This window comes from Dipodomys merriami, unplaced genomic scaffold (assembly GCF_024711535.1).
Source record: "Dipodomys merriami isolate MVZ:Mamm:240054 unplaced genomic scaffold, mDipMer1.0.p SCAF_28, whole genome shotgun sequence".
NCBI classification, from domain to species: Eukaryota; Metazoa; Chordata; class Mammalia; order Rodentia; family Heteromyidae; genus Dipodomys; species Dipodomys merriami.
In genome coordinates this window covers 13,612,717-13,636,889 of record NW_027204270.1, presented here as the reverse complement: position 1 = coordinate 13,636,889, position 24,173 = coordinate 13,612,717, and the positions used below count along the sequence as shown (strand labels likewise).

General features: G+C 46.8%; 1 protein-coding gene and 1 non-coding gene across 2 annotated transcripts; both read left to right on the top strand.

Moving 5' to 3' along the window:
- Window positions 1–327: 327 nt before the first annotated feature.
- Rcan3 (RCAN family member 3) lies at window positions 328–23,272 on the top strand. Its single transcript, XM_070037621.1, has 5 exons — window positions 328–556; window positions 9,134–9,364; window positions 13,727–13,900; window positions 15,162–15,333; window positions 16,438–23,272. Exons 2-5 carry the CDS (start codon window positions 9,173–9,175, stop codon window positions 16,620–16,622), a joined length of 723 nt encoding a protein of 240 aa, XP_069893722.1. The 5' UTR covers window positions 328–556; window positions 9,134–9,172; the 3' UTR covers window positions 16,623–23,272.
- LOC138838465 (U6 spliceosomal RNA) lies at window positions 2,660–2,766 on the top strand. The gene has a single exon (XR_011375604.1). It is a non-coding gene; the product is annotated as a U6 spliceosomal RNA (small nuclear RNA).
- Window positions 23,273–24,173: the final 901 nt, after the last annotated feature.

The following is a 24,173-nucleotide window of genomic DNA, read 5'->3' as shown; positions in this document are numbered from 1 at the left end:
TTATAACCGGCCCTGAGCAAAGGTTAATACCGTTCCAGCTCATTCTTCTTGTCACCAGTGACTGGGCCAGCGGCTAGAGCAGATGAATTACTTCCAGCCAGGGTGGGAGACCAGACGGTGGCCTACGATCCCGTTTTCGGGGACACAGAAAGCCCCGACCCCGTGCGGCGGCCCAGCCAACTCACAGGCGGAGATAAGACCCAGGGAGGGGCGGGCGAGCGAGCGCGCGTGCGCGGGGGACCTCCACCCGGAGCGCGCTCCCGCCAGCGCGCGCCCCCGAGCCCCGGCCTGTGCGCCTGCGCGGCGCGCCGCCGGAGGAGCGGGGATCCGGCGAGGGCGGGGGCGCGCGAGCGGGCTCGGGAGCGCGCGACGCCGGCCGCCGGGTTCGGTCCCAGTCGCCGCCCGCGTTCCCCCGCCGCTCCCACCGGGGTCGAGGGTGTGGCGGGCTACGGCGCCGGCTCTGCCTCGAGCTGCGGGGCCCCCGCGGTTCCGTCCGCCCCAGGCCGCGCAGCATCTCCCCCCCCCCACTTCCGTCCTGCAAGCCGGGAGCGCGCAGGTGAGTCCCGGGTTCGCGGGTGCGGCCGGCGCCCGGCTGCTCGGGGCAGGTTCGCGGCCCTCGGCCGGGCCGGGGGAGGAGGAGTGAGGCGAGGCCCGAAAAGTTAAAGCCGCTGCCTCCGCCGTCGGGGATGCGTCCGGGGCCGCCCCGGGCTGCCTTCGAGCAGGCGTCCTGGAAAACTGCCCTCCCTCTCCCCCTCCCTCTCCACCCTCCCAACACCCCCCCCACCTTCTTCGGCACTTTCTGGAAAGCCGAGGGATCACCTGGGCCGAGGGCAGCAGGGCCGCGGGTGGGAGCCCGGCCCCTCCGCCCCCCGCCTGCGCCCCGCGTCCCCTCGGTGCGGGCCGGCCCGGCCGGCCCCTTCCCTCCGTCCGCCCTGGGCGCCGCGTCCGGGTCGCTTCCCCGCCGCGCGGCCCCAGCCGGGGTGAGGACCGAAGCCGCACCCCGGGGCTGTGTGCGGCCCGGCGCTGGCGGAGGGCCCGGGGCCCGACCCCGTCCGCTGCGGCCGGCGCCGCCGCACCTGTGGCTGCCGCCGCCAGCCCCTGACCAGGTGTCGGGCCGGCCGGTGCCTCGGTGCGGTCGGGCTGTGACCGCGGCGCCGGGGCTCCGTGCTGGTCCTGCCTTTGGGGGTTCGAGGCTGGACTGCGGGCGTGGGGAGCCTGCGGGAAGATCCAACGCCTCGGGGCGTTTGAAAAAGCCTGGCCTTCCGCTTTGCATTTGACTTCTTTGCAAACCATTTCCCAAGGAAGGCGTTTCATTGTTTTAAACAGTGGGACCTCCCCCCCACTATTGAGAGTATTAGAGTAACAAATAAGACCGGTTTTTGTATGTTCTACAGAAAACAAGCAAAATATGAAAAAATGGGGTGTCTGCAGCCTGTGGAATAGGCAGGTCTCTAATGTTGTTTGTTGCTTAGACACACACACAGAAGGTAAATGCCTCAGGCCGAGGGTCACTCTGCTCTGGAACAGAGATTAGGTGGAAATGAATTACAGACTGCAGAGCGAATATTACCAGTCTCTACAGCTCTCCTTCTATCTCTTCTTGAAGCCGGTGATTTGTCCTGTGATGTTCTGACCAGTCATTGTGGTTATTTCTGTCCTTTTCTCCATGCTAAACCCCTGTTATGTACAGCACTAGTAACTCATGCTTGTTATCCTAGCCAGTCTGGAGGCTAAGATCATCAGATTGTGGTTTGAAACTAACCTAGATAAAAGAGTTCATTTGCTGGTCTCTGACCAGTAAAAAGCCTGAATGGAGGTATAGTTCAAGTGGAAGAGCTTCAGCTTTGAGCTGAACAAGCTAAAGGAGAATTTAAGTTCCTGACAGTCCAGCACCAAAAAAACCAAAACACACAACATGTTACTCCTGGTAGAGCAGAAACCCTAGACGTAGAACAAATTTTAGGTTATCATTAAAAGGGTATGAGTCATGAAAACACACATTCAAAAATTATTTACTGTAGCCCCAAGGTTTTTATTTATCTTTGTGTGTATGTGCCAGTTCTGGAGTTTGAACTCAGGGCCTGGGCACTGTATCTGAGTTTTTATGCTCAAGGCTAACATCCTACATCTGAGCTATAAATCTATTTTCAGCTTTCAGGGGGGTTGATTGGAGGTATAAATCTCATGCACCTTCTTGCCTGGGCTGTCTTCAAACTGTGGTCCTCAGACCTCAGCCTTCTAAATAGCATAAGCCATTGGTACCTGGCTGGCTTTTGATTATTTTTAAAACTGGTCAAATTTGACCTGTAAATGGAGAATGAGGAGAAGATGGGAGATAGAGGCTGCATGATGGGCATTCAGAACTCCCATAGAGTCAGGCTTGAGTGCTCTGATAAAAACTTAGTCTAAGCCAGCCGCCGGTGGCTCACGCCTGTAATCCTAGCTACTCAGGAGGCTGAGATTTGAGGATCACGGTTCAAAGCCAGCCCGGGCTGGAAAGTCTGTGAGACTTTTATCTCCAATAAACCACCAGAAAACCGGAAGTGTCGCTGTGGCTCAAGTGGTAGAGTGCTCACTTTGAGCTGAACAGCTGAGGGACAGAGTCCAGGCCCAGAGTTCAAGCCCCATGACCCACAAAAAAACAAACAACGAAAGAAAAGTGTTCGCTTCGGCAGCACATCTACTAAAATTGGAACAATACAGAGCAGATTAGCATGGCCCCTGCGCAAGGATGACACGCAAATTCGTGAAGCATTCCATAAAAAAAGTCTAAATTATAAATTCAAACAAAGTACACACTTGCTTCCAGTATTCTTGTAGCATTTTGAATGTATAAAAAATACAAATGCATCTGGATCAGCATATTATCTTCTTTAAAATGGTTTTTAAACAATCCTGGAGGAGAGAGAATCTGCCTTTCCCCCACATACTTGATGTTTTGCTTGATGATTTCCTGGTCAGAGCAGAGCAGATGGTTATGCTCCTGGGAGATTTTCCACTCATCTGCTGTTTCTATGAAGGACTTATTTGCCAGAAGCCAGCTGCGGCCACAGTTAGGTTAAGCATGATACTGAGCCCTGATTAGCTCGGACCTTTGCATAGCAAAGCTAAAGTGTGAGGGCTGAGCCTTTTCTTCTGGGCCAGGATTTTCCCAAGTCAGCTGCGGGAGCCTGTGCTCTAGTAAGACAGTGTCAGCAAGCAGCAACTTCTGTAGTAGCCATGGAGGTCCAGTGCACCTCTGTCATTTCCTTCTGTGCTGTAATCAAACCAAAGATCCCTTTTAAATAGCACCAAGTTGCCTTTTATGATCTACTTACGTAGTTCTCTATTCAAATTGGACTGCATTTATGATATCAGAAAGTTATGAAACCATGCCTTCCAGTACAGCAAAAACTTTTTTTTTTTTTTTTGTCAGTCATGGGGCCTGAACTCTGGGCCTGGGCGCTATCCCTCAGCTCTTCAGCTCAAGGCTAGCGCTCTACCACTTGAACCACAGCGCCACTTCCAGCTTTTCCTGCTTATGTGGTGCTGAGGGATTGAACCCAGGGCTTCATGCATGTGAGGCAAGCACTCTACCACTGAGCCATCTTCCCAGCCCGCAAAAATATTTTTTAGTAAATTTTTAACATTGTTGGCATAATTTTTTTTTAAAAATTGGCACTCTGATAACTATATGCATGACATAAAATTCTGTAAGACCCATAAAAAGGCACCATTGCCTCTTCCCATCTAACATTGTTTTTAAATATTTTGTTGGTACCAGGACTAGAGCTTGGAGCTTTGCACTGACTAAGCTTTCTCGCACACAGCTGGTGCTCTGCCACTTGAGCCATGCCTCCAGCCTGGTTTTTTGCTGCTTACTTGGAGATAGAGTCTCTTAGACTTTTCTACACAGACTGACTTTGTCCGTGTTCCTCCAGATCTCAGCTTCATGAGTGACTCTCACTTAATTTCAGTGTCATTTCTCATTTAATTCTTCCAATATCCTTATTGGGCAAGGACTATTATTATGTCATTTTATGGTTAAGGATGGGGAATGGCAAAATAATTTTCCTAATGTAGAGTGCTGAGGTGTCAGTGCTCAAATCTAAGACTGACTTTGGAGCCTGAATCTTGGTGGTATGTGATAACACTGCTTAAACTTGTTGTTCACTTAGACATACCTGTCTAAGTGAAGGAAATGCAGCAATACTGCAATATAAAGATGAGTGAAATATCTTGCGGGGGGAATGCAAATAACTGAAGGGTAATTTTAAAACTTTGAAAGAAAAATTGTTGTTGAAGACATTGTTGGGATAACTATTAATTGTTAAATTTGCTGGGGGGGGGGCAAGAGGTTTGCTGGCGCTTGAACTCAGTGTCTTTGAACTCAGTGCCTCACTCAGCTTTCTTGCTCATAACTGGTGCTCTACTCCTGAGCCATACCTCCAGCCCAGCTTTTTGCTAGTTATTTTGGAGATGGACTCTCAAGGCCTATTCTTCCTGGGCTGGATTTTAACCTTGATCCTACTTGATCCTCCTAAATAGTTAGGGTTGCAAGTGTGAATCACCAGCACCTGGCTAAATTTGCTGGCGTTGGTACTTCGGGTTATGTAAGAAAATGATCTGTTCTTATACAATGATGTAATTTTGGAATAAAGGGATACATATATGTATATATGCATATAGTCCTTTTTAAAAATATGTATGAATATGTCAGAAAAGATGGATAAAACAAATGAGCAAATGGGTAACTCTAAGCAGACATTCAGGAGTTCCTTGTGCAAGTCTTACAACTTCTGTTTGAAGTTTCTGAAAAAAAAAATGTCACCCAAATTGAAGGTACAAAACAGGAAGTGAATGTGTAATGTAAGAATTTATTTTTCAGACAGGTAAAAGATTGCTTCTGTGCTGTATATTTTGTTGGAAGAGGGAACTTGAAACAAAACAGTCCCATCAAAAGTTGACTGAAAAGCCAGGTGCTGGTGGCTCACGCCTGTGATCCTAGCTACTCCGGAGGCTGAGATCTGAGGATTGCAGTTTAAAGCCAGTTCGGACAGCAGAGTTCCTGAGACTCTTCATTTAATCACTGGAAAAGCCAGAAGTGGCACTATGGATCAAGTAGTAGAGCGCTAGCCTTGAGCAAAAAGGAGCTCAAGAACAGTGTATAAGCCCAGAGTTTGAGCCCCAGGTGGGGCTGGGGGAGTTGACTGGAGCCAGATGCAGTAGCTCATGGCTATAAGTCTTGCTGAGATCTGAGGGTTGAGGTTTGAAGCCAGTCAGGGCAGATAAATCTATGAGTTTCTTACCTCCAGTTAGCCAGCAAAAAGCCAGAAGTGGAGGTGTGTTCCAAATGATCAGAGTCCCAACCCTGAATGAAAAAAGCTAAGGGAGTGTGCCCTGGCCCTGAGTTCAAGCCCCAGTACTGACACCAAAAAAAAAAGTCTGAGGCATAGCCCAATGGTAGAGTGTGTGATTAGCAGTATACAGGACTCTGGGTTTGATCCTCTGCACCACACACACACACACACACACACACACACACAGTGTGAACTAACTCTAATTTCACTCCATCATTCATAGCTCCCCAATTCACCAACCTCCAAAACTGGACACAGTATTTTTTTTCTTTTTTTTTGCTGGTCCTGGGGCCTGAACTCTGGGCCTGGGTGCTGTCCCTCAGCTCTTCAGCTCAAGGCTAGTGCTCTACCACTTGAACCACAGCGCCACTTCCAGCTTTTTTTTTTTCCTGCTTATGTGGTGCTGAGGAATAGAACCCCCAGGCCCTCATGTATGTAAGGCAAGCGCTTCCCAGCCACCTTCCCAGCCCCAGTATTTTCCTCATCTCTTTTAAATGGAGAAGTAAAAACATTCATGTCTCTAAAAGATACCATATAAAGACAGTTTATGTTTATTTACTTATTTTTCTGGTGATAGTAAGAATTCAACTTAGAACCTTGTGCTTGTTCATCTGGCACTGTTCCACTTGGACCACATCCCCATGTCTTAGTCTACCTTTTTTTTTCTTTTTGTCGGTGGTGGGGCTTGAACTCTGGACCTGGGTGCTGACCCCATGCTCATCAGCTCAAGTCAAGCACTCTACCACTTGAGCCACAGCACCACTGCTGGTTTTCTGGTGGTTAATTGGAGATAAGAGTCTCACAGACTTTCCTTGCCTGGGCTGGCTTTGAACCTCAGTCCTCAGATCTCAGCCTCCTGAGTAGCTAGGATTACAGGTATGAGCCACCAGTACCCTGGTTTAGACAGCCTACTTGTAATGGTACTAAAAGTTAAATTGGGTTGGTTCTGTCATTGCCCAGTGTGAAAACCTACCATCACGTGTGATACTGACTGGTTTTTACATCAAATCTGTAGCCCTGCTGTCGTGACAGCCTGGGCCACACCTGCCTTTCTGACTTGGTCTCCTGCCTGCTCCTACAAGCAATACACCACGGCCTGCAGCTCACAGACCTGGGTTCAGGGCCTGGGCCTGGGATGCTAATCCTTTTGCCTTTTTGACTTGCTTCTTACATTGCCAGTTTTGCCTGCAGGGCACCCCGTTCTTCTGCTAAAACTGTTCATCCAAGACTCACCATCCCCTCCATTGCCGCTTTCAGGAGCTGGCCTCTAATCCATGCAGAGTTGCACTGCTTTTGTGCCTGCTGGTGCTCAGTGCTGTCTGGCTTTAGTCAGTAGGCCTTGTTAAGCATCTGGCAGGACACCATGACAGGGCCTGGGGATTCAAAGGCACTCCACTCCCAGTCTGGGAGCTACAAGTGATTTGTGAGCAAATACTCATAAATATAGAGGAGAAAAATGTGCAAAGTGCTGTGCAAGCTCAAACTCTGACATCTTCATCTAAAGGAAAAGTTTATAATGAAAGCCACAGTGAGATACTGTTTCCTGCCAGCCTATGCATACTGGAGATTCTGGCACAAGAATCTAATTAAATCAGTAAGATAGGACTGAGAAGGTTGCTTAGAGGTAGAATGCTTGCCTAACATGCATGAAGCCCTGGGTTTGATTCCTCATAAACAAAAAGCTGGAAGTGGCTCTGTGGCTCAAGTGGTATAGAACTAGCGTTGAGCTGAAGAGCTTAAGGTCAGTGCCCAGCCCAGAGTTCAAACCCCATAACTGATAAAAATGATTGTAGGGGCTAGGATTGTGGCTTAGTGGTAAGAGTGCTTGCCTAGCATGTATGAAGTCTTGGGTTTGATTCCTCAGTACCACATACACAGAAAAAACCGGAAGTGGCATTGTGGCTCAAGTGGTAGAGTGCTAGCCTTGAGCAAAAGAAGCTCAGGGACAATGCCCAGGCCCAAAGTTTAAGCCCCAGGACTGGCAAGAAAAAAATTGTAGGACTCCTGAGCTAACCAAGTACATAATTGCCAGGCATGTGGTGCATGTCTGTAATCCCAGCACCAGGGAGGTAGAAACTGGAGCATCAGGAGTTTAAGGCCATCTCTACCCTGGGATACATAGTGAGATTCTGTGTCCAGAGAGAGAGAGAGACGAAAGGGAGGAAGAAAGAGAGAAAGCTACTAGTATGTCTAGAATTGAGGAAAAGGGACAGAGTCTAGGGATAGATGGATAGGTGGATGGATGAATGGATGATGGATGGATGGATGGGGATGGGGATGGTCAATATCTGTTCGTTGCTGAGGATGAACAGCCTGTGTGTGTTGGACAGGTGCTGTACCGCTGAGCTAGGCCCCAGCCCTCTTCTGAGTGCATCAATTTGCTATCAGTGGTTATGTATATGGGTAGGAAAGGCCCAGAGGCAACTGAGTCTCTTGGGGACAGCAATTTTTCCAAACTGCCTATCCTTAGGGATGGCCAAGATTCTGCGTCCTGCAACCCCCTTGGCTTTAATACATCCTCAACCCCCTTGGCTTTAGTACATCCTCTAGCTTAACAAGGGAGGATCCTATGTGGTGTGGGGCAGCATTAGCACATGAGGGGTACAGGGGAGCTGGAAGTGAGCTGAGGACCAAGAAGTGTGAATCAGACCGTCCGAGTCAAGTAAGGATCCTCAGAGACATGATTGTAAAGGGGAAAGGAGGAGGGGGAGGAAGAGGAGCCAGAGCACAGAGAGGCCTGGGATGACAGTGGGCAGCCGGCACAGGTGCAGCAGGCAGACTCACACCTGGAATTAGCTTCCAACTGGGAGGAAACTATTGCCACTTCTAATGAGGCTGATTGGAGCCAAGAGGTGGTGGCAGAAACCCAGCTGGACGGAAGCCCAGAGTGATGAAGCTAAGGATGACTGGAGTTGGCAGGGGGCAAGAATGCCCTCCTCTTTCCAGATGAGAGTAGGGAAGGGGAAGGGGAAGCAGGTGGGTGGAGGAGCCACCTGTGGCATCCAGATGTGGGGATCTTGAGCATGCACACCTGCAGAAGAGGAGGAGCTGGTGGAGAAGGAAGTGGTGGGTGTAGCTCCTCCTGGAGCAGGACAATGAAGAACCTGGGCTCCTTCCTCCATGTCCAGCAGGAACACTCAGAACATCCACAGGCACGAGGAGAGGTTTTGCTTCTTACAATTAGGATTTAAAATTACATATGTTTGGAAGATCAGAAAAAAAAGTCATTTGGATTGTCTTCTCTGTCAGCTTTTGCCTGCTGTCAATATTTCTAATACGTATTCACACAGACTGTCTCTGGGAAGAACTTTTGGTTCCAAGTGACTTGCTCTTGCAAAGTGTACTCCAAAAGAACAAGTTGGTTACAAGAGGCAAAGTGAGTGCTTCACAGACCGTAATCCGGGGTGCAGATGGTGAGCAAAGTGTGTGGGTTTCATTCTCCTGAGCCACTTCCAGTGTTTGCAGCCCAGGAGGCAAAACAAATCTGTGAAGGCTGTTCTGGCTCACATTCTCCTCCTACTGCTTGTAAACTAGTGTACATATTGATGTCATCTCATTTGATTCTATCCTCTTTTTTTTTTTACTATGTCATTACCCCATAAAATATTCTTACACCAATCAAACTTGTCAATAAAGAATTCATTTAGGAGGACTGAAGTAAGTTAATTTAAATGCTGATGGATCATTCTTGGATAAAATGGCTGCACTTGATGAATTGCTGTCCTGAGAAACTGACTGATGGCAACATGATATGGCTTCAAGGGCTGATCTCTGTTCTTTTCTTTCCATCACAGGAGGTACAGGTAGATACCTTGAAGTTTGAAAACGGGACAATGCTAAGGGACACCATGAAGTCTTGGAATGACAGCCAGTCAGATCTCTGTAGCAGTGACCAAGAGGAAGAGGAGATGGTTTTTGGTGAAAATGAAGAGGATTTGGAAGAGATGATGGATTTCAGCGATCTGCCCACCTCACTTTTTGCTTGCAGCGTCCATGAAGCAGTGTTTGAGGTCCAAGAGCAGAAGGTAGGTGCATGTCCTGCCTTTTGCTCACCTCTGGCATGAGACAGAAAATGTATGTTACTTAGACCTTTTTATTGTATTTTAAAAGAATATCAATCTAGCCAGGCACCAGTGGCTCATGCCTATAATGTTAGCTACTCAGGAGTCTGAGATCTGAGGATCATGGTTCAAAGCTGTCCCAGGCAGGAAAGTCTGTGAGACTCTCATCTCCAGTTAACCAATAGAAAAGGTGGAAGTTGAGCTGTGGCTCAAGTGGTAGAGTGCTAGCCTTGAGAAAAAAAAATCTCAGAAGGAATTGGAGATGTGGCTTAAGTGGTAGAATGTCAGCCAGTGAGTGGAAAGTATCAAATTTAGTTCAAATCTCAGTCTCAGACCGGAAAAAAAAAAACCTCAGAGGTAGCATTCAGGCCCTGAGTTCAAGACCCAGGACCGTTCCCTCATGCCCCCCCCCCCAAAAAAAATCAATTCGCAACTGATAAGATATATTTGAAAATCGGTACTCCACAAATTTTGTCTACTATACATATTTGTCTGCTGTGAATATTTTATTTCAATCAGAAGGTTCAATATCTCAGGGAGTTCATAGTTAAAAACCTACAGTCATATCATATCGAAACTACACTTAAAAAAATAAAGCCAGGCCGGGCGCTGGTGGCTCACGCCTGTAATCCTAGCTACTCAGGAGGCTGAGATCTGAGGATCGCCGTTCAAAGCCAGCCCGGGCAGGAGAGACCGTGAGACTCCTATCTCCAATAAAACCACCAGAAAACCGGAAGTGGCGCTGTAGCTCAAGTGGTAGAGCGCTCGCTTTGAGCTGAAGAGCTGAGGGACAGCGCCCAGGCCGAGTTCAAGCCCCACGACCGACAAAAAAAAAATAATAAATAAATAAAGCCAGGTGCTGGTGGCTCACACCTGTAATCTAGCTATTCAAGAAGCTGAGATCTGAGTATCATGGTTCAAAGCCAGCCTGGGTAGCAAAGTTTATGAGACTCTTATCTCCAGTTAACCACCAGAAAACCAGAGGTGGAACTGTGGCTCAAAGTGGTAGAGCTCTAGCCTTGAGCAAAAGAGTTAAGGGACAGTGCCTAGGCCGTAAATTCAAACTCTGTGACTGACAAAACAAACCAACAAAACCAACATTGTACCAGGCACAGGGGTCATACCTATAATCCAAGCTACTCAGGAGGCAGAAACTAGAGGATCATGTGTTTGTATCCAGCTCAGGAGAAGGTACCAAGACCCTGTCTCAAACAAAATTACAAAACCCAAAATAGCTGGAGGCACATCATAAGTGATAGAACACTTGCTAGGCACATGTGAGTCCCTGGATTCAGTTCTCAATACCACAAAAACAAAACAGTGCTATAAATAGAAGTGCTTGGCTTTGGCCCTACCCATTTCTGCATAGTGCTCACAGGCCTACCCAGAGGACTGTCTTCTCCCTTTGCTTCTCCTAAGTGCTTTGGTACATGAGTTGCTTCCTGTCCCAGTCTATCCTGGATGCTAACATAACCAGGACACATGTTACTCCAAGTGTCAGGAAGATGCCATGCCTGCCATGTATTTCCCATCTCAGTAGGACAGGAAATGCTCGCCCTAGAAACTGGTGATCTGCAGGCTCAACTCTGAAATAGTGGCTCTCCAGCCCTGCATTGGGGTTCGGTCCCTAACAGACATAAAGGACCAGTTGTAAAGGTAGACAAGATAACCTCAATAAAAGTGTTTGCAGCCTCCATACTATTAGTGGTGCCCTGTCCATGTCTAGCACACACCCTGCCAAGGGAGAAACTAGACAGAAAATAGCAGCTTAGCATTCTAAACTCTCCTTACCTTGTGTGATAATGAACGCTCTCCCAGGAGACATTGTGTCTCACTGCTAAATATAATAGGAGATGGACAGCAGTTACCGAAACAGCAGATGCACAGTCCCAAGAATGTCTTTCCTGTTGAGGAGTTCTCCAGCATGAATGATGGAATGCAGCTGCTTCTGATAATGAAAGCACATGCAAGGGCTGGGCATGCTGTACCCTTGACAGCAGTGTTTGCTCAGGTTTTTGTGGGCAGCTAGCTCTCAGCCCCTGAAAGGGAAGGCCTGCTTCCCATCTGGAGAGCTGGGCTGCCACGGAGTTTGAGCAGCACCAGCTCTATCAAACCCTTAAGTCCTATTAAATCTATTTTTTATTCATTCATTTTTGGAGACTGCAATTGAAGAAAAGCTCATGATTTTTCACCTGACTCCCTGTTCCCTACCAAAGAAGGAATTGGCTTTTCCCTGAGGCTAATACCATGCAGCCTGTTAGAACAGATCATGCTTCCGTGTGATGACAGGGTCAGTTAACATTTCTTACATTGCCTTCTAGAACTTAATGGGAAAATGATTTGCAGGGTTTTTTTTTTTTTGTTTTTGAGGTTCCTCTTCTTTATTTATGATTTATCTGGAAAGAAGCTTGCATATGGGTATGTTTTTGTGAAAGAGGACATTCCATTATGACCTTGTAGGTCTGAAAGAGCCTAGAGGTATTGTTTTCATTTTGTGGTACTGGGCTGGAACCCAGGACTTCATGTGTGCTAGGCAAGTGCTCTAACCCTCAGCTATATCCCCAGACCTCGCTAAAGTATTCTGCCATGTGTTAAACATTCTTCATAGTGAGAGTTTTTCCCAAAGTCCACTGGTAGCCCTTAGTTTTCTGGTTAATGCTCCAGATGGTTTCCTTCCAGTGACTTCAGAAGGCAGCGCTCATAGATGTGACTTTGCACGTACTGTGGCGAGTAAGATGTGTCAGGCTCTGCGCCAGCAGCTTGGGGACAGCAAGAATCACCTTCTATAGCTTGTGAACCATGGGGCCTGCAGACCTGTGGTAGGGGGATAGCAGTTGGTGGCCATGATGTGGACCCTCCATGCCTTTACAAACACTTGTAAATACACCGAGGTATCAAGGAGATGGAGTCACAGCCCAGTACAAGAAAGGCTCTCCTGAGAACATGGTGGCATTGGAGAGGAGCTGTGGGGCTGGGGCTGGCCAGAGGGAACAGGAGGGCTGGTCAGGCAGAGGAGCTGCGGACAGTTCCGAGTGTTCTGCATAGTCTGGCATGAAAGAAGAGGCAGATATAGGTGGTTTGTTTTTTGTTTTTTTTTTTCCCCTCAGCCTCATGAGATAACTCAAATATTGCTCTCCCTCTCTCCTGCTCTGTTCTCTCAACGTGCCTATTAGCAGTTTATGCTCACAAATATATACACATTTATATATAGTTTTACTACTCCCAAAGAATGCTATCTCTTTGAGATGACAAGTGCCCAATATGAATCCTGAGATAAAATTTTTAGTATAGGGGTTTGAGGCCTGTCTCGGTTGGTGGAGCACCAGCCACTGAGTGAAAGTGTCCTGGTCTTGGACCTAAAAGAAATAAGAACATTTTATTGTGGAGTTTTTGTAATAGGAGAACTATGGCTATAGGAAACCAAGCTGGCCAGGGTAGTGCATACCTGTAATCCCAGCTTTCAGGAGGCTGAAGCAGGGGATGATTAGCTCACAGCCAGCCTTGGCTACATAGCAAGACCCTCTCTCAAAACAATGGAAAAACCCCACAACTAAATTAGCGAATGCACCTAAATTGGGTGATATATTCAGTGGTGATCAAATGTTAAATTCCTTTTCTTTTCTCTTGCTGTTTATTTATTTATTTATTTGCCTGTCCTGGCACTTGAACTGAGGGCCTGGGCTTTTTTGTTCGGGGCTGGTGCTTTTTCACTTGAGCCAAAGCTCCACTTTTGGCTTTTTGGTGACAAATTAGAGATAAGAATCTCATTGACAGGCTGGGAAGGTGGCTCAGTGGTAGAGCGCTTGCCTTGTATGCATGAGGCCCTGGGTTCGATTCCTCAGCACCACATAAGCAGGGAAAAAAAAGCTAGAAGTGGCACTGTGGCTCAAGTGGTAGAACACTAGCCTTGAGCTGAAGAGCTGAGGGACAGCGCCCAGGCCCAGAGTTCAGGCCCCACGACCGGACCCCCCCCCCCAAAAAAAAAAAAAAAAAAAAAAAAAGAATCTCACTGACTTTCCTGCCTGGAATGGCTTTGAACCACCATCCTTAGATCTCAGCCTCCAGAGTAATAGGACTACAGGAGTGAGCCACCAGTGCCCAGCTAATGTTCATTTCTAAGAAAAAGTAGTAAGAAGCCACAGTGAAAGTAACTGGGGGAGAGACTGGCCTTGCCAGTGGACAGAATTGGCTGCTGTGGACCTCGATGCCAGTCCGCGTGCGAGTGACAGGCCTCGAGGCTCACCTGGGATTTCAGCTGCCTTTGGTTAACTGCAAGTGACCTTTGCTCCTTCCCCCACCATCTCCTTCCTGCTCCTCACCGGACAGGAGAGATTTGAAGCACTGTTTACCCTCTACGATGACCAAGCCACGTTTCAGTTATTTAAAAGCTTTAGAAGAGTCAGGATAAATTTCAGCAAACCCGAAGCTGCGGCCAGAGCACGGATAGAACTCCACGAGACTGACTTCAACGGGAAGAAGCTGAAGCTGTATTTCGCACAGGTACCAATCAGGGTCCCCACCTTGCCCTTCCCCGCTCTGTTAGGCTGTCAGTAGCTTTGTGAGTGAATACTCATCAGCAGAGAGGGCACGTTTTGTTCTTTGACTTGTAGATGTGAAGTTTTATTTATTGATTGGTGGAAAAAGAAAAAGACGCTGCAGGTCCCAGATGTGCCAGGAGGGGGCGCAAAAATGCTCAGAAATCAGATGCAGAGGGCCCCGTAGGCCCTTAGAATAATCCTACAAGTGCCTGGCTCTTTGTGAAAACAATTTTTTTTTTTCTCAAAAGAATTGAAAAAATGTAGATACTAAATCTCTACTCATGAATAAAATACATTTTTTATTTTCAAAAAGATTTTTTTTCTCTCGCTTTCACTTTTTAAGAGAATCAAGACAGGTTTGTTGTCTTATGTTCCAAATGAAAGATACAGGCCGGGCGCCGGTGGCTCACGCCTGTAATCCTCGCTACTCAGGAGGCTGAGATCTGAGGATCATGGTTCAAAGCCAGCCCGGGCAGGAAAGTCTGTGAAACTCTTATCTCCAATAAACCACCAGAAAACCTGAAGTGGCTCTGTAGCTCAAGTGGTAGAGTGCTCGCCTTGAGCTGAAGAGCTGAAGGACAGCACTCAGGCCCAGAGTTCAAGCCCCACGACCGACAAAAAAAAAAAAAGAAAGAAAGAAAGATAACTATACATTTCCTGGTGGTCTCTTGGCAATGGAGTTTAAAGTAACGATACTATTCTTACTCCTCATGGATTAGAATCTAGTAATATGCTTCTACCACTGTCCCAGCTAATCTGAAAGAATCAGCCTGTGAAGCGAGAAGGTTAATTTTGGCTCCCAGTTGTTGAGACTTGGGTCTGTTGGCGCCATTGCTTTGGAACCTGTGGCAAGGCAGCACATCATGGCAGAGGCATGTGGAAGGGAGAGGGAAGGTCGTAGGGTCCTGCTGCCCCTTAACAGTGTGTTCCCGTGATACCCCTCTGGGCCTGTGTCCTGAAGGCCTTCATACATGGATCTTTGGGGGACACTTGCCATCCAAGTTAAAGCTACTCACTCCTTTGTCCCTCCATGCATCCCCTTACCCTTTTGTTCACTTGTATTTATAGAGCCGGCACTTGATCTGTGTGGTCCCTGTGCAGTATGCTAAGAGAGCCAATCCCACCTTCTAGGAAATCCTAGAGCACTGAAGAGAAATGTAATTCTCTCCAAACATAATCACCATTTGGATGAGTAAACCCAGTCAGCTGTGTCCTTCCTGCAGGTGCAGACGGCAGGGGAGGCTCGGCGCAAGGCCTTCCTGCTGCCACCACAGCCTGCCAAGCAGTTCCTCATCTCCCCCCCGTCATCCCCGCCAGTGGGGTGGAAGCAGAGCGAAGATGCAATGCCCATGATCAACTACGACTTACTCTGTGCTGTCTCCAAGCTGGGGCCAGGTAACCACTTCTCCCCTTCCTATGTTTGTCTCCAGTGCCATGAGTGATCTGGGCAGAGCCGGTGCTATGATCAAGGGAAGAATGTGGTGAGCCCAGGCGCAGTCTAAACAAGAGCAGATTCTACCTGAGAGCAGATTCTGGCCTGGTGGGCACAGATCCTAGTCTGGTGTCTTCTGGCCACCTGAGCCTCAGCAGCTTGCTCAGACACGGTTTTCTCGGCCAGGTTTATTCTTTATTTCCTGTTGTGTGTGGTTATAATGATTACACAGTGCACTAAGAGTTGACCCAGGCAGTCCGTGAATTTAAGTTGTTTCCCCTCCTGGCCTTTCAGGTACCAAGCAGGTGACGACCACTTGTAATATATTTCAAGGAATTATTCATGGCATCAGATCTTATCTCCCGTTTCTTCGTTTCTTATTTTCCTCCTCTTTCCTTTCTCTACTTCTCTCATCCTTTAAGATAGCCTGACACGCTGATGCCCTGCTGGCTGTTGCTGGTTATCTGCCCAACACAGACTGTCTCTTGTAGTGGACTTGAGAGAGAGGCAGTTGAGAAGTGGCTTGGTGTTTTTAGACATTAGAGCAGATTTCAGATGTCTGAGTTCCCAGACTGAAGAGCCAGCCAGTGCTGCCTCCAGCCATACCAGCTCTTCCCGAGGGAAAGTGGAAGCATTATAAAATTAAGCAGATCCATGCCCGTTATCCATCCAGCTGCAATTAGCATTTATACTCAACTCCCAAGAGTCTGGAGGACAGACTGAAGAGTCTCAAACTCCAACACCAAAGCAAGATAAAGTTACATCATAGCATGTGAAGCTGTTACATTTTATTAAATACTTGTACAGCAAGGTTATGAGTACAATGCAAGTTGATCAGTGTCACCCCTTCCCTTGGTCTCTCCCATTTTCCCTTCACCCCTACCCTCAAGAAATAGTTCAATGTTTCTATGATGTACGTTGAATATAGTGATGCATTTGTAGTCGTTCACATAATGAATTGTTTAAGTCCTCACTGTAAAATTAAAATGGTATTTCCTAGAGACCAGACAGTTAGTTCTTCCTGCCCCCCGTGTGAGCCTTTGCCCCTTTCTTCTTCACCCTCACAGGGGAGAAATATGAACTGCACGCGGGGACAGAGTCCACACCCAGCGTGGTGGTTCACGTCTGCGAGAGTGAGACCGAGGAGGAAGAAGATATGAAAAACCCCAAACAGAAAATCACCCAGACGCGGCGGCCTGACCCTCCCACGGCGGTGCTGAGAGAGCAGCAGACCTTCCCCTGTGCGCTCTGAGCTGCGCTGCCCAGCACTGCCCGGCCACCGCTCTGCCTGCAGCTGCCCGGCCCTCCAGCCTGTTGATGCCCACTGCCGCAGGGTGCTCATGCTGCCAGGGAGCCAGGCTGGAGCCTTCACCAGGCCTGCGCAGGAGGAGTAGCAGGTGGTTTGGAATTCCACTGGTTTGGAATTTGGAGTGGTATTCTAAATGGCACTTTAAATGAAAGAATCAGCCCCTCCTCTCCCCCCAAAGATGTGTCAGCTCCAGTCAATAGCAGATTAGGAACATGGCTTCCCACCTCTGCCCTCTCCCTCTAGCAATGATCTTAAATTCTCCTGAGACCATACAGCATGGGTACCCAATCCCAGATCCATAGCACCCAGGCACTTCCATCTCTACGGATTTTAAAATATTCCTACAGTTTTAATCTGGTGTGGGGTGGTTTATACCAGCCATGATAGCTTCTAACTAGCACACTGATCAAAGGTTAATGGTAATTCAGTGTACATGATGTTTTTTTGCATGAAAAGAAACCTGAAATGCAGAATAATTTCTATCGCAAGTATCTCTTTCATTACCTTGGGGAAGACATGCCAAATCTACTCTGATTATCATAAGTAAGGCACAGATCAGAGCCCATCCTCCACCTGGGTCTCAGGAAGTGGGGAAGTGTGCACACAGGGCCTGTGCCTCCCTGGCCCCTCCTGAGCTGGGCTCCCTTAGAAGAGCAGGCCCACCACCAGGAGGCATGGCTAGCTTTGACTGCCATGGGTGACCATTTCTACCTGTAGGGACACAGGGGCAAGCGGTCCTCACTCACCAGCCTTTGTCCCCACCTCCTCCAGCGTTAACTGCTAGTTTTTGAGGTTTTTCTATGCTATGCGTATATTGGTACATGTCTTTCATAGTTTTCAATTAGAGAAGATAGTGAGAAGACAAAACTTTTCCATTGAAACATTTCCAGCCTGCTTGGAAGGAAAAGTCATGGGACTATTTTTTCTATGAAATAGGGGATAATGACAGGTAGATTACATTTTTCTTTCTGATGCAATATTTTTACCTAGGCTTAAAGTTGGCACTTTCCCTTCAAACAGATGGTTTTCCAACTCAGGCTTCAGAAAGTGTTATTTGAACCTCTTTGAGTAGAGCAGCACCTTTAACGCTTTGTGGTCTATTCAGATTCTGCGATCCTTCTTACAGTAAAACCCTAAGAAAGCAGCTGCCTGTCCCTTCGGCTGCAGCCAACACAAAGAAAATGCAGAGAAAAACCCAGACGCCACGATGTCTGTGTGTTCAGTAACATGCTTTGTGATTGATTTACTTCTTATTATGGTAGAGTTTGTTTCTGAGGATTCAAATGATACTGTGCTCAGAGGAAAAATCGCTTTCTTTATTTTCCTTGCCTTCAGAAAACTTGAGGGGGCAGGGAATGTTGCTTAGTGGTAGAGTGCTTGCCTAGCATGCATGAAGCCCTGGGTTTGATTCCTCAGTACCACATAAACAGACAAAGGTGGAAGTGGCACTGTGGCTCTCAAATGGTAGAGTGCTAGCCTTGAGCAAAAGAAGCCCAGGGTCAGTGTTCAGGCCCTGAGTTCAAGCCCCAGGACCAGGACGAGGGGAAGTTTTGAGATGAGTAATTCTTCTGGTGGCTTGTGTTTGCCACTGGTGATCCTCAGTGTTAAGTTCAGTTGAAATTTATAATACATCTAATGCAATTAGTTCAGACCATCATTTGTCACCTTAACCCACAGCTACTCGGTATGTTTATTTTACAGTTCTTTCTAAGGTGGGCTTTTTGACAGCCAGGTTGCTGTCAAACCCCGGCTCTCAGTCAGTCCTCCCCAGCAAAGGACTCCAGATGCATACCCTTGCATCCACTTCTACTCCACAGCTCTAAATATTCTCTCTCTCTCTCTCCCCCTCCCTCCCTTCCTTCTTCCCTCCATTCTTCCCTCCTTCCTTCCCTCCTCTGCCCAGCCTAGGGCTTGAACTCAGGGCCTGAGCTTCTTTTGGTCAAGGCTAGTGCTATTCCACTGAGCTCTACCAGTTTCACTTCCAGTTTCGTGTGTGTGTGTGTGTGTGTGTGTGTGTGTGTGTGTGTGTGTGTATGAGAGAGAGAGAGAGAGAGAGAGAGAGTCATTGGAGATAAGAGTCTTACAGACTTTCCTGCCTGGGCTGGCTTTGAACCTCAATCCTCATCTCAGCCTCCAGAGTAGCTAGAATTACAGGTGTGAGCCACCTGTACTCGCTTGCTTGCTTGCTTCCTTTATTTCTTCCTCCCTTTCTTTCTTTCTCTCACTCTTTCTCTCTTTCTTTTATTGCATGATAGACCCTAGCTGCCAGGAAAAGTATATGTTTTCAGTAGTTACGAAATTTTGAAATTCCTATTGTATAACATTTATTCACTATAATTTTCTAAGTGATCAAAACGCACAGTATATTATATTTGCTTAGCTTTCATTATCTGCCAGTTAAAGAGCTGGCAGAACATTTTCTGCGGAAAATGGCTCAGCAGTAGAGTGCCTGCCTAGGATTGCAAATCCCAGTTCTACCAAAAACATTCCTAATTTCTTTAAGGCAAGCAAACTACTGAATTTAAAAAAAAAAAAAAAAAAAAAAAGAAATTTTGTAGTCAGGAATAAATTGAAGAAAACTTTAATGAAAAATTGTGTGAATCTGTATGCACATGTGTACATCATATGACAATATACACGTGTGTGCACATGTACATGCATAAGTATAAATGTACATGCATATGGAGAGTTATTTAAACTTCTAGATAGCAAGTATTAATATACTGTCTTTCTAATATAGTATTCCTTAAGGTGAATTCTACAAGAAAAACTACTGGATACTCCTAACTTTTTAATGCTTAATCCATCAGGATCTCAAGATCTCTGTCTGCTTTGACTATTTTATATCCATTTTACAAGAGATGAGTGTCCTATATCTTTTTTAAAGTTCTTAAATTTTTCTTCTCTGCAGTGGGCTTTATCTCAGAATTAACTCTGATAGGAGAGCAGTGTGATTTCTTTAGCACTTGGAGCCTCTTCCTGGGAATTGAACCATGAGTTTGGGAGGCCACGTGATGGTACTCAGTGTTAGGAAGACATGGCTGGACAGGGAAAACAGATGCCCAGCCAGGGCAGCTGCAGAACTGCAGTGCATCAGCTCAAAGCCTCCGTTCAACTATTTGAACACGCCCATGGATGAAAGCAATGGCACCAAGTAGGCATCCCTGTGCGCAGGTGGGAGGTCTCAGGTGCCAAGGGGCACAGGAGGTGGAAGTTGAAAGCCGAGAGGGAATGAGATGCTCATCTTTTACACCTTCTTCAAAATGCCACACATGAAAACCATCAGTGACTAAGAACACATCATAGCTCCAGTGTGGAGGTGGTGATCTGTGGCCTGTTTGAATTGAGGAGATACAGGAGATGGAGCTCAGGGGCAGAACATCCATTCTTTAATAGTACAGACAGCCCTTTTTGTTTAATGTTCCAGTTAAGTACAGCATTTAAAGATGCTGTGATTAGCCGGGCGCTGGTGGCTCACACCTGTAATCCTAGCTACTCAGGAGGCTGAGATCTGAGGATCGCCATTCAAAGCCAGCCCAGGCAGGAGAGACCGTGAGACTCCTATCTCCAATAAACCACCAGAAAACCGGAAGTGGCGCTGTAGCTCAAGTGGTAGAGCGCTCGCCTTGAGCTGAAGAGCTGAGGGACAGCGCCCAGGCCCAGAGTTCAAGCCCCACGACCGACAAAAAAAAAAAAAAGATGCTGTGATTAGTTGGACATTGGTGTCTCATACCTGTAATCCTAGCTACTCAGGAGATCTGAGGATTGTGGCTCAAAGCTAGCCCAGGCAGGAAAGTCCATGAGACTCTTATCTCCACTCAGAAAATGGGAAGTGGCGCTGTGGCTCGAGTGGTAGAGCACTCGCCTGTCATGACAAGCATGTGCGGCCATTCCGGGATAATCATGGCAGTGTTTTGTTTTGTTTTGTTTTTGTCGGTCATAAGGCTTGAACTCTGGGCCTGGGCACTGTCCCTCAGCTCTTCAGCTCAAGGCTAGCACTCTACCACTAGTGAGACCAGATCTCCAAAGAAGTCATAAAGTGAAAAGATTTGGATGTTGATTGCAGAGTGGAAGGTGACTGGAAATCGTGAGTCTAATCCTGTTGCACGGATTAGCGCTCACTCCACTCTTTGGGCTTGCTGTGCTCCCCCAGCAGGGTGGCAGGGGATAGAATTCCGCATTTCCTATTCCTTCTCTGCTTCTTAACATTGGCCCCTTAAAAGGCCGGAGATGGGAGAGGATGGCAGCCTTTTTCCTTTGACAGAATACAATGAATAAAGAAATGGATATTTTCTTAATGAATTTTTAAATGGATTTTTAAACTTATCTGATTAATAAGATTAATAAGTTCAGTAATTTTAATCAATTTGATGATCCATGTTTTATGTCTTCATTGCCATTGTCCTTTGGGGGTCAGAATCTCTTTAAAATTTTATGTTGTACCAGGTCTGGTGGTTCACGCCTATAATCCTGGCTACTCAGGAGGCTGAGATCTGAGGATCACAGTTCAAAGCCAGCCCAGGCAGGAAAGTCCATGTGACTCTTATCTACAATTAACCACCAGAAAACTGGAAGTGGCGCTGTGGCTCAAGTGGTAGAGTGCTCGCCTTGAGCTGAAGAGCTGAGGGACAGTGCCCAGGCCCAGAGTTTAAACCCCACGACCAACAACAACAACAAAAATATGTCACTAACCAGCAGTTACTTTAGCATATATTAGGTGGACTTTTGTACATTTTAATGTTAGTGAAATTAAAATATGAAAATCCTTCTTTCTCTTTTTCTTTTGTGCCAGTACTGGGGTTTGAATTCAGAGTTCTCACCTAGGCCTTTGCATTCATGACTGGTACTCTTCCACTTGAGCTAAACCTCCAGCTTTTTGCTAGTTAATTAGAGGTGTCTGTCCATGCTGCCTTTGAACCTCAGTTCTCTGGATCTCAGCCTTCTGAGTAACTGGGATTACAGGCATGCACTGAAATCCTGCGTCTTGCTTGGTCTCTGTTACAGTGTGATTCTGATTAATAAGATTTGGAAATTAAAGTTTGTAGTATAATGATACTTGCCCCCCATGCTTGCAAAATCAGTTCTCTTCAAGATTGAAATCTTTTATATAGATTATTTTATAGTCTATGAATTTATTTTAGAAGGAAAAACTCAAACATAATTAAGCAATGGAAATTTTGTACTAAATTCTTTGATGCATCAAGTACACTGGTGGATTTCTCTCTTTCCTCCAGAGTCTTGGCCCTCCTGCCTGTCAAATGGATGTGGTCCATCTTCTTTCTTGTTTTCCTTTTTTGCACATTTGTATGTCTATCTTCCCATCTTAAAGGTGTGATGGTGCATACCTATAATCCCAGAACTTGGGAGGATGAGGTAGAAAGATGGGGAGTTGGAGCCCAGCTTGGGATACATAGTAAGACCCTGACTCCGAACACATACACACGCACACATGTACTTAGTGTGACACTATAAGGGGAAAAAAACCTAGGAAAAATCCTACTTGTAGCTGGGGAAGCTCACGTTGTAGAGACTCTTTTTTAAGAGTTAAATGGAAAGAGTAAGGCGGAAGGACCTTGGCCAACCATTCACAAAGAACCATTTGTTTTCTTAAACTCCCCTGGGGTGGTGAGGTAAATCAGTACCCACTGCTTCCTTGATGGTGACTGGGACAAGTGGCTAGTTTGGAGCCCTTAGGATTCCACGCAGGTTCAGGGAGGAAGGGAAGCAGCAGCTAATGCTAAGGTTCCTGACCACAAGATTATGAAAACCATCATGTTCTAAGTAGCGTTTCCAGCTACAGTTAGGAATTAACCTTGGGGCTGGGGCATGGTCCAAGTGGTGAATACTTGCTAATAAGAACAAAACCCTAAGTCCTAGTATTACCAAGAAGCAAGAACTAACTTGGCTCTGAGTCCAACTCAAAGGCCTGCTATTACTAACTCACACCTGTGCTCTGTCTTAGAAGCCTGCATTCTCTTCTGAAACCAAGCAGTCTGCACACACTTAAAACTCTGCTTGGCCTTGATTCAGGGCTCTTTCTCATCACAAGGGAGACTTCTAGCTAGCTATATACAGATACACGTTCCTGTTTTCCTGTCTAGGCCCTGATCTTGTCACTCAGGGTGGGGGCAGAGGAGAGATGAAGGTGACTGATCATGCTGTGCCAATCCCCCACTGCCGACAGCCCACCTGTGTGTGGCATGGCATCTTCTCTCTCAGCTGTCAATATGTCCATCCTGATGGATCCAGGAGTTGACTATCTCACGTTATCTGAACATGTTTGTGATCTTGTACCTATCCTGGGGCATGTTGCCTTTCAGTATTGTCAGCTGTGCTAGGTACTCACTATGCATCAGAAAACCTGTGGGTAATTGTGTTCACAGACTCCACTGTTACTGTGCTGCAAGTGACCGCTCATACTGTAATCTTCTCTTTGTCAGCTTTTACTGTCCTGTGGTTTGAGGACCTCTGAACATTCCTCCTCCTGTCAGGTGACCACAAACAGAATGTAATTTGGAGGAAAGCTTTGTGATCACTTGTAATGTGTTTTGTTTTTAAAAAAATAGAAATAAAGTTTAGTTGTTTTTTTTTAATCAGTCCATTGATCTGAGTTCTTTGTGGTATTTGTAATATATATCACTTATATTTAGGTCATAACAACACATATTGAGAACAAGAAGGCCGGTGGTGGTGGCTCAGGCCTGTAATCATAGCTACTTGGGAGATGGAGATTGAGAGGATTGTTTTCTGAGGCCAGCCTGGATGAAAAGTTCTTGAGGCCTCCATCTCACCCAGTGACTGGGGACAGTGGCACACCCAGTTATATGGGAAGTACAAATTGGAAGATCACAACCCTGGTTGGCCCAGGCGTAAAGTAAGACCCCATCTCAAAAATAACCATAGCAGGGGCTGGGAAGGTGGCTCAGTGGTAGAGCACTTGCCTTGCATGCCTGAGGCCCTGGGTTCGATTCCTCAGCACCACTTAAGCAAAAAGAAAAAAGCCGGAAGTGGCGCTGTGGCTCAAGTGGTAGAGCGCTAGCCTTGAGCTGAAGAGCTGAGGGACAGCACCCAAGCCCAGAGTTCAAGCCCCATGACCAGACCCAAAAATAAATAACCACAGCAAAATGGGCTGGAGGACTAGCTCAAGTGATACAGCACCTGCCAAGCAAATGTGAGGCCCTGGTTTTGAACCCTAGAAGCACAAAAAAAAAGGAGAAAAAACATTTCCCCTAAAATCAGGAACAAGGCAAGGGTGTCCACTTCCCCCATTCCTCTTCAATATAGTTCTGAATTCCTAGCCAGAGCAATAAGGCAAGAAAAGAACATAAAGGATTCATATAGGCAACGAAGAAAACAAGTATCCCTATTTGCAGATGACATGATCTTATATCTAAAGGACCAAAAAACCTCCATTCCCAAGCTCCTAGAGCTGATCAACCACTTTGGCAAAGTAGCAGGATACAAAATTAACCCACAAAAATCAGTAGTCTTTCC

What these genes read in the sequence shown, in the direction of transcription:
- Rcan3 (XM_070037621.1), top strand. Translation starts at nt 9,173, where the DNA reads ATGCTAAGGGACACCATGAAGTCTTGGAATGACAGCCAGTCAGATCTC. An exon ending in TTGAGGTCCAAGAGCAGAAG is followed by an intron (nt 9,365 to 13,726) that starts GTAGGTGCATGT and finishes CTCACCGGACAG; the next exon opens with GAGAGATTTGAAGCACTGTT. An exon ending in TGTCTCCAAGCTGGGGCCAG is followed by an intron (nt 15,334 to 16,437) that starts GTAACCACTTCT and finishes TCACCCTCACAG; the next exon opens with GGGAGAAATATGAACTGCAC.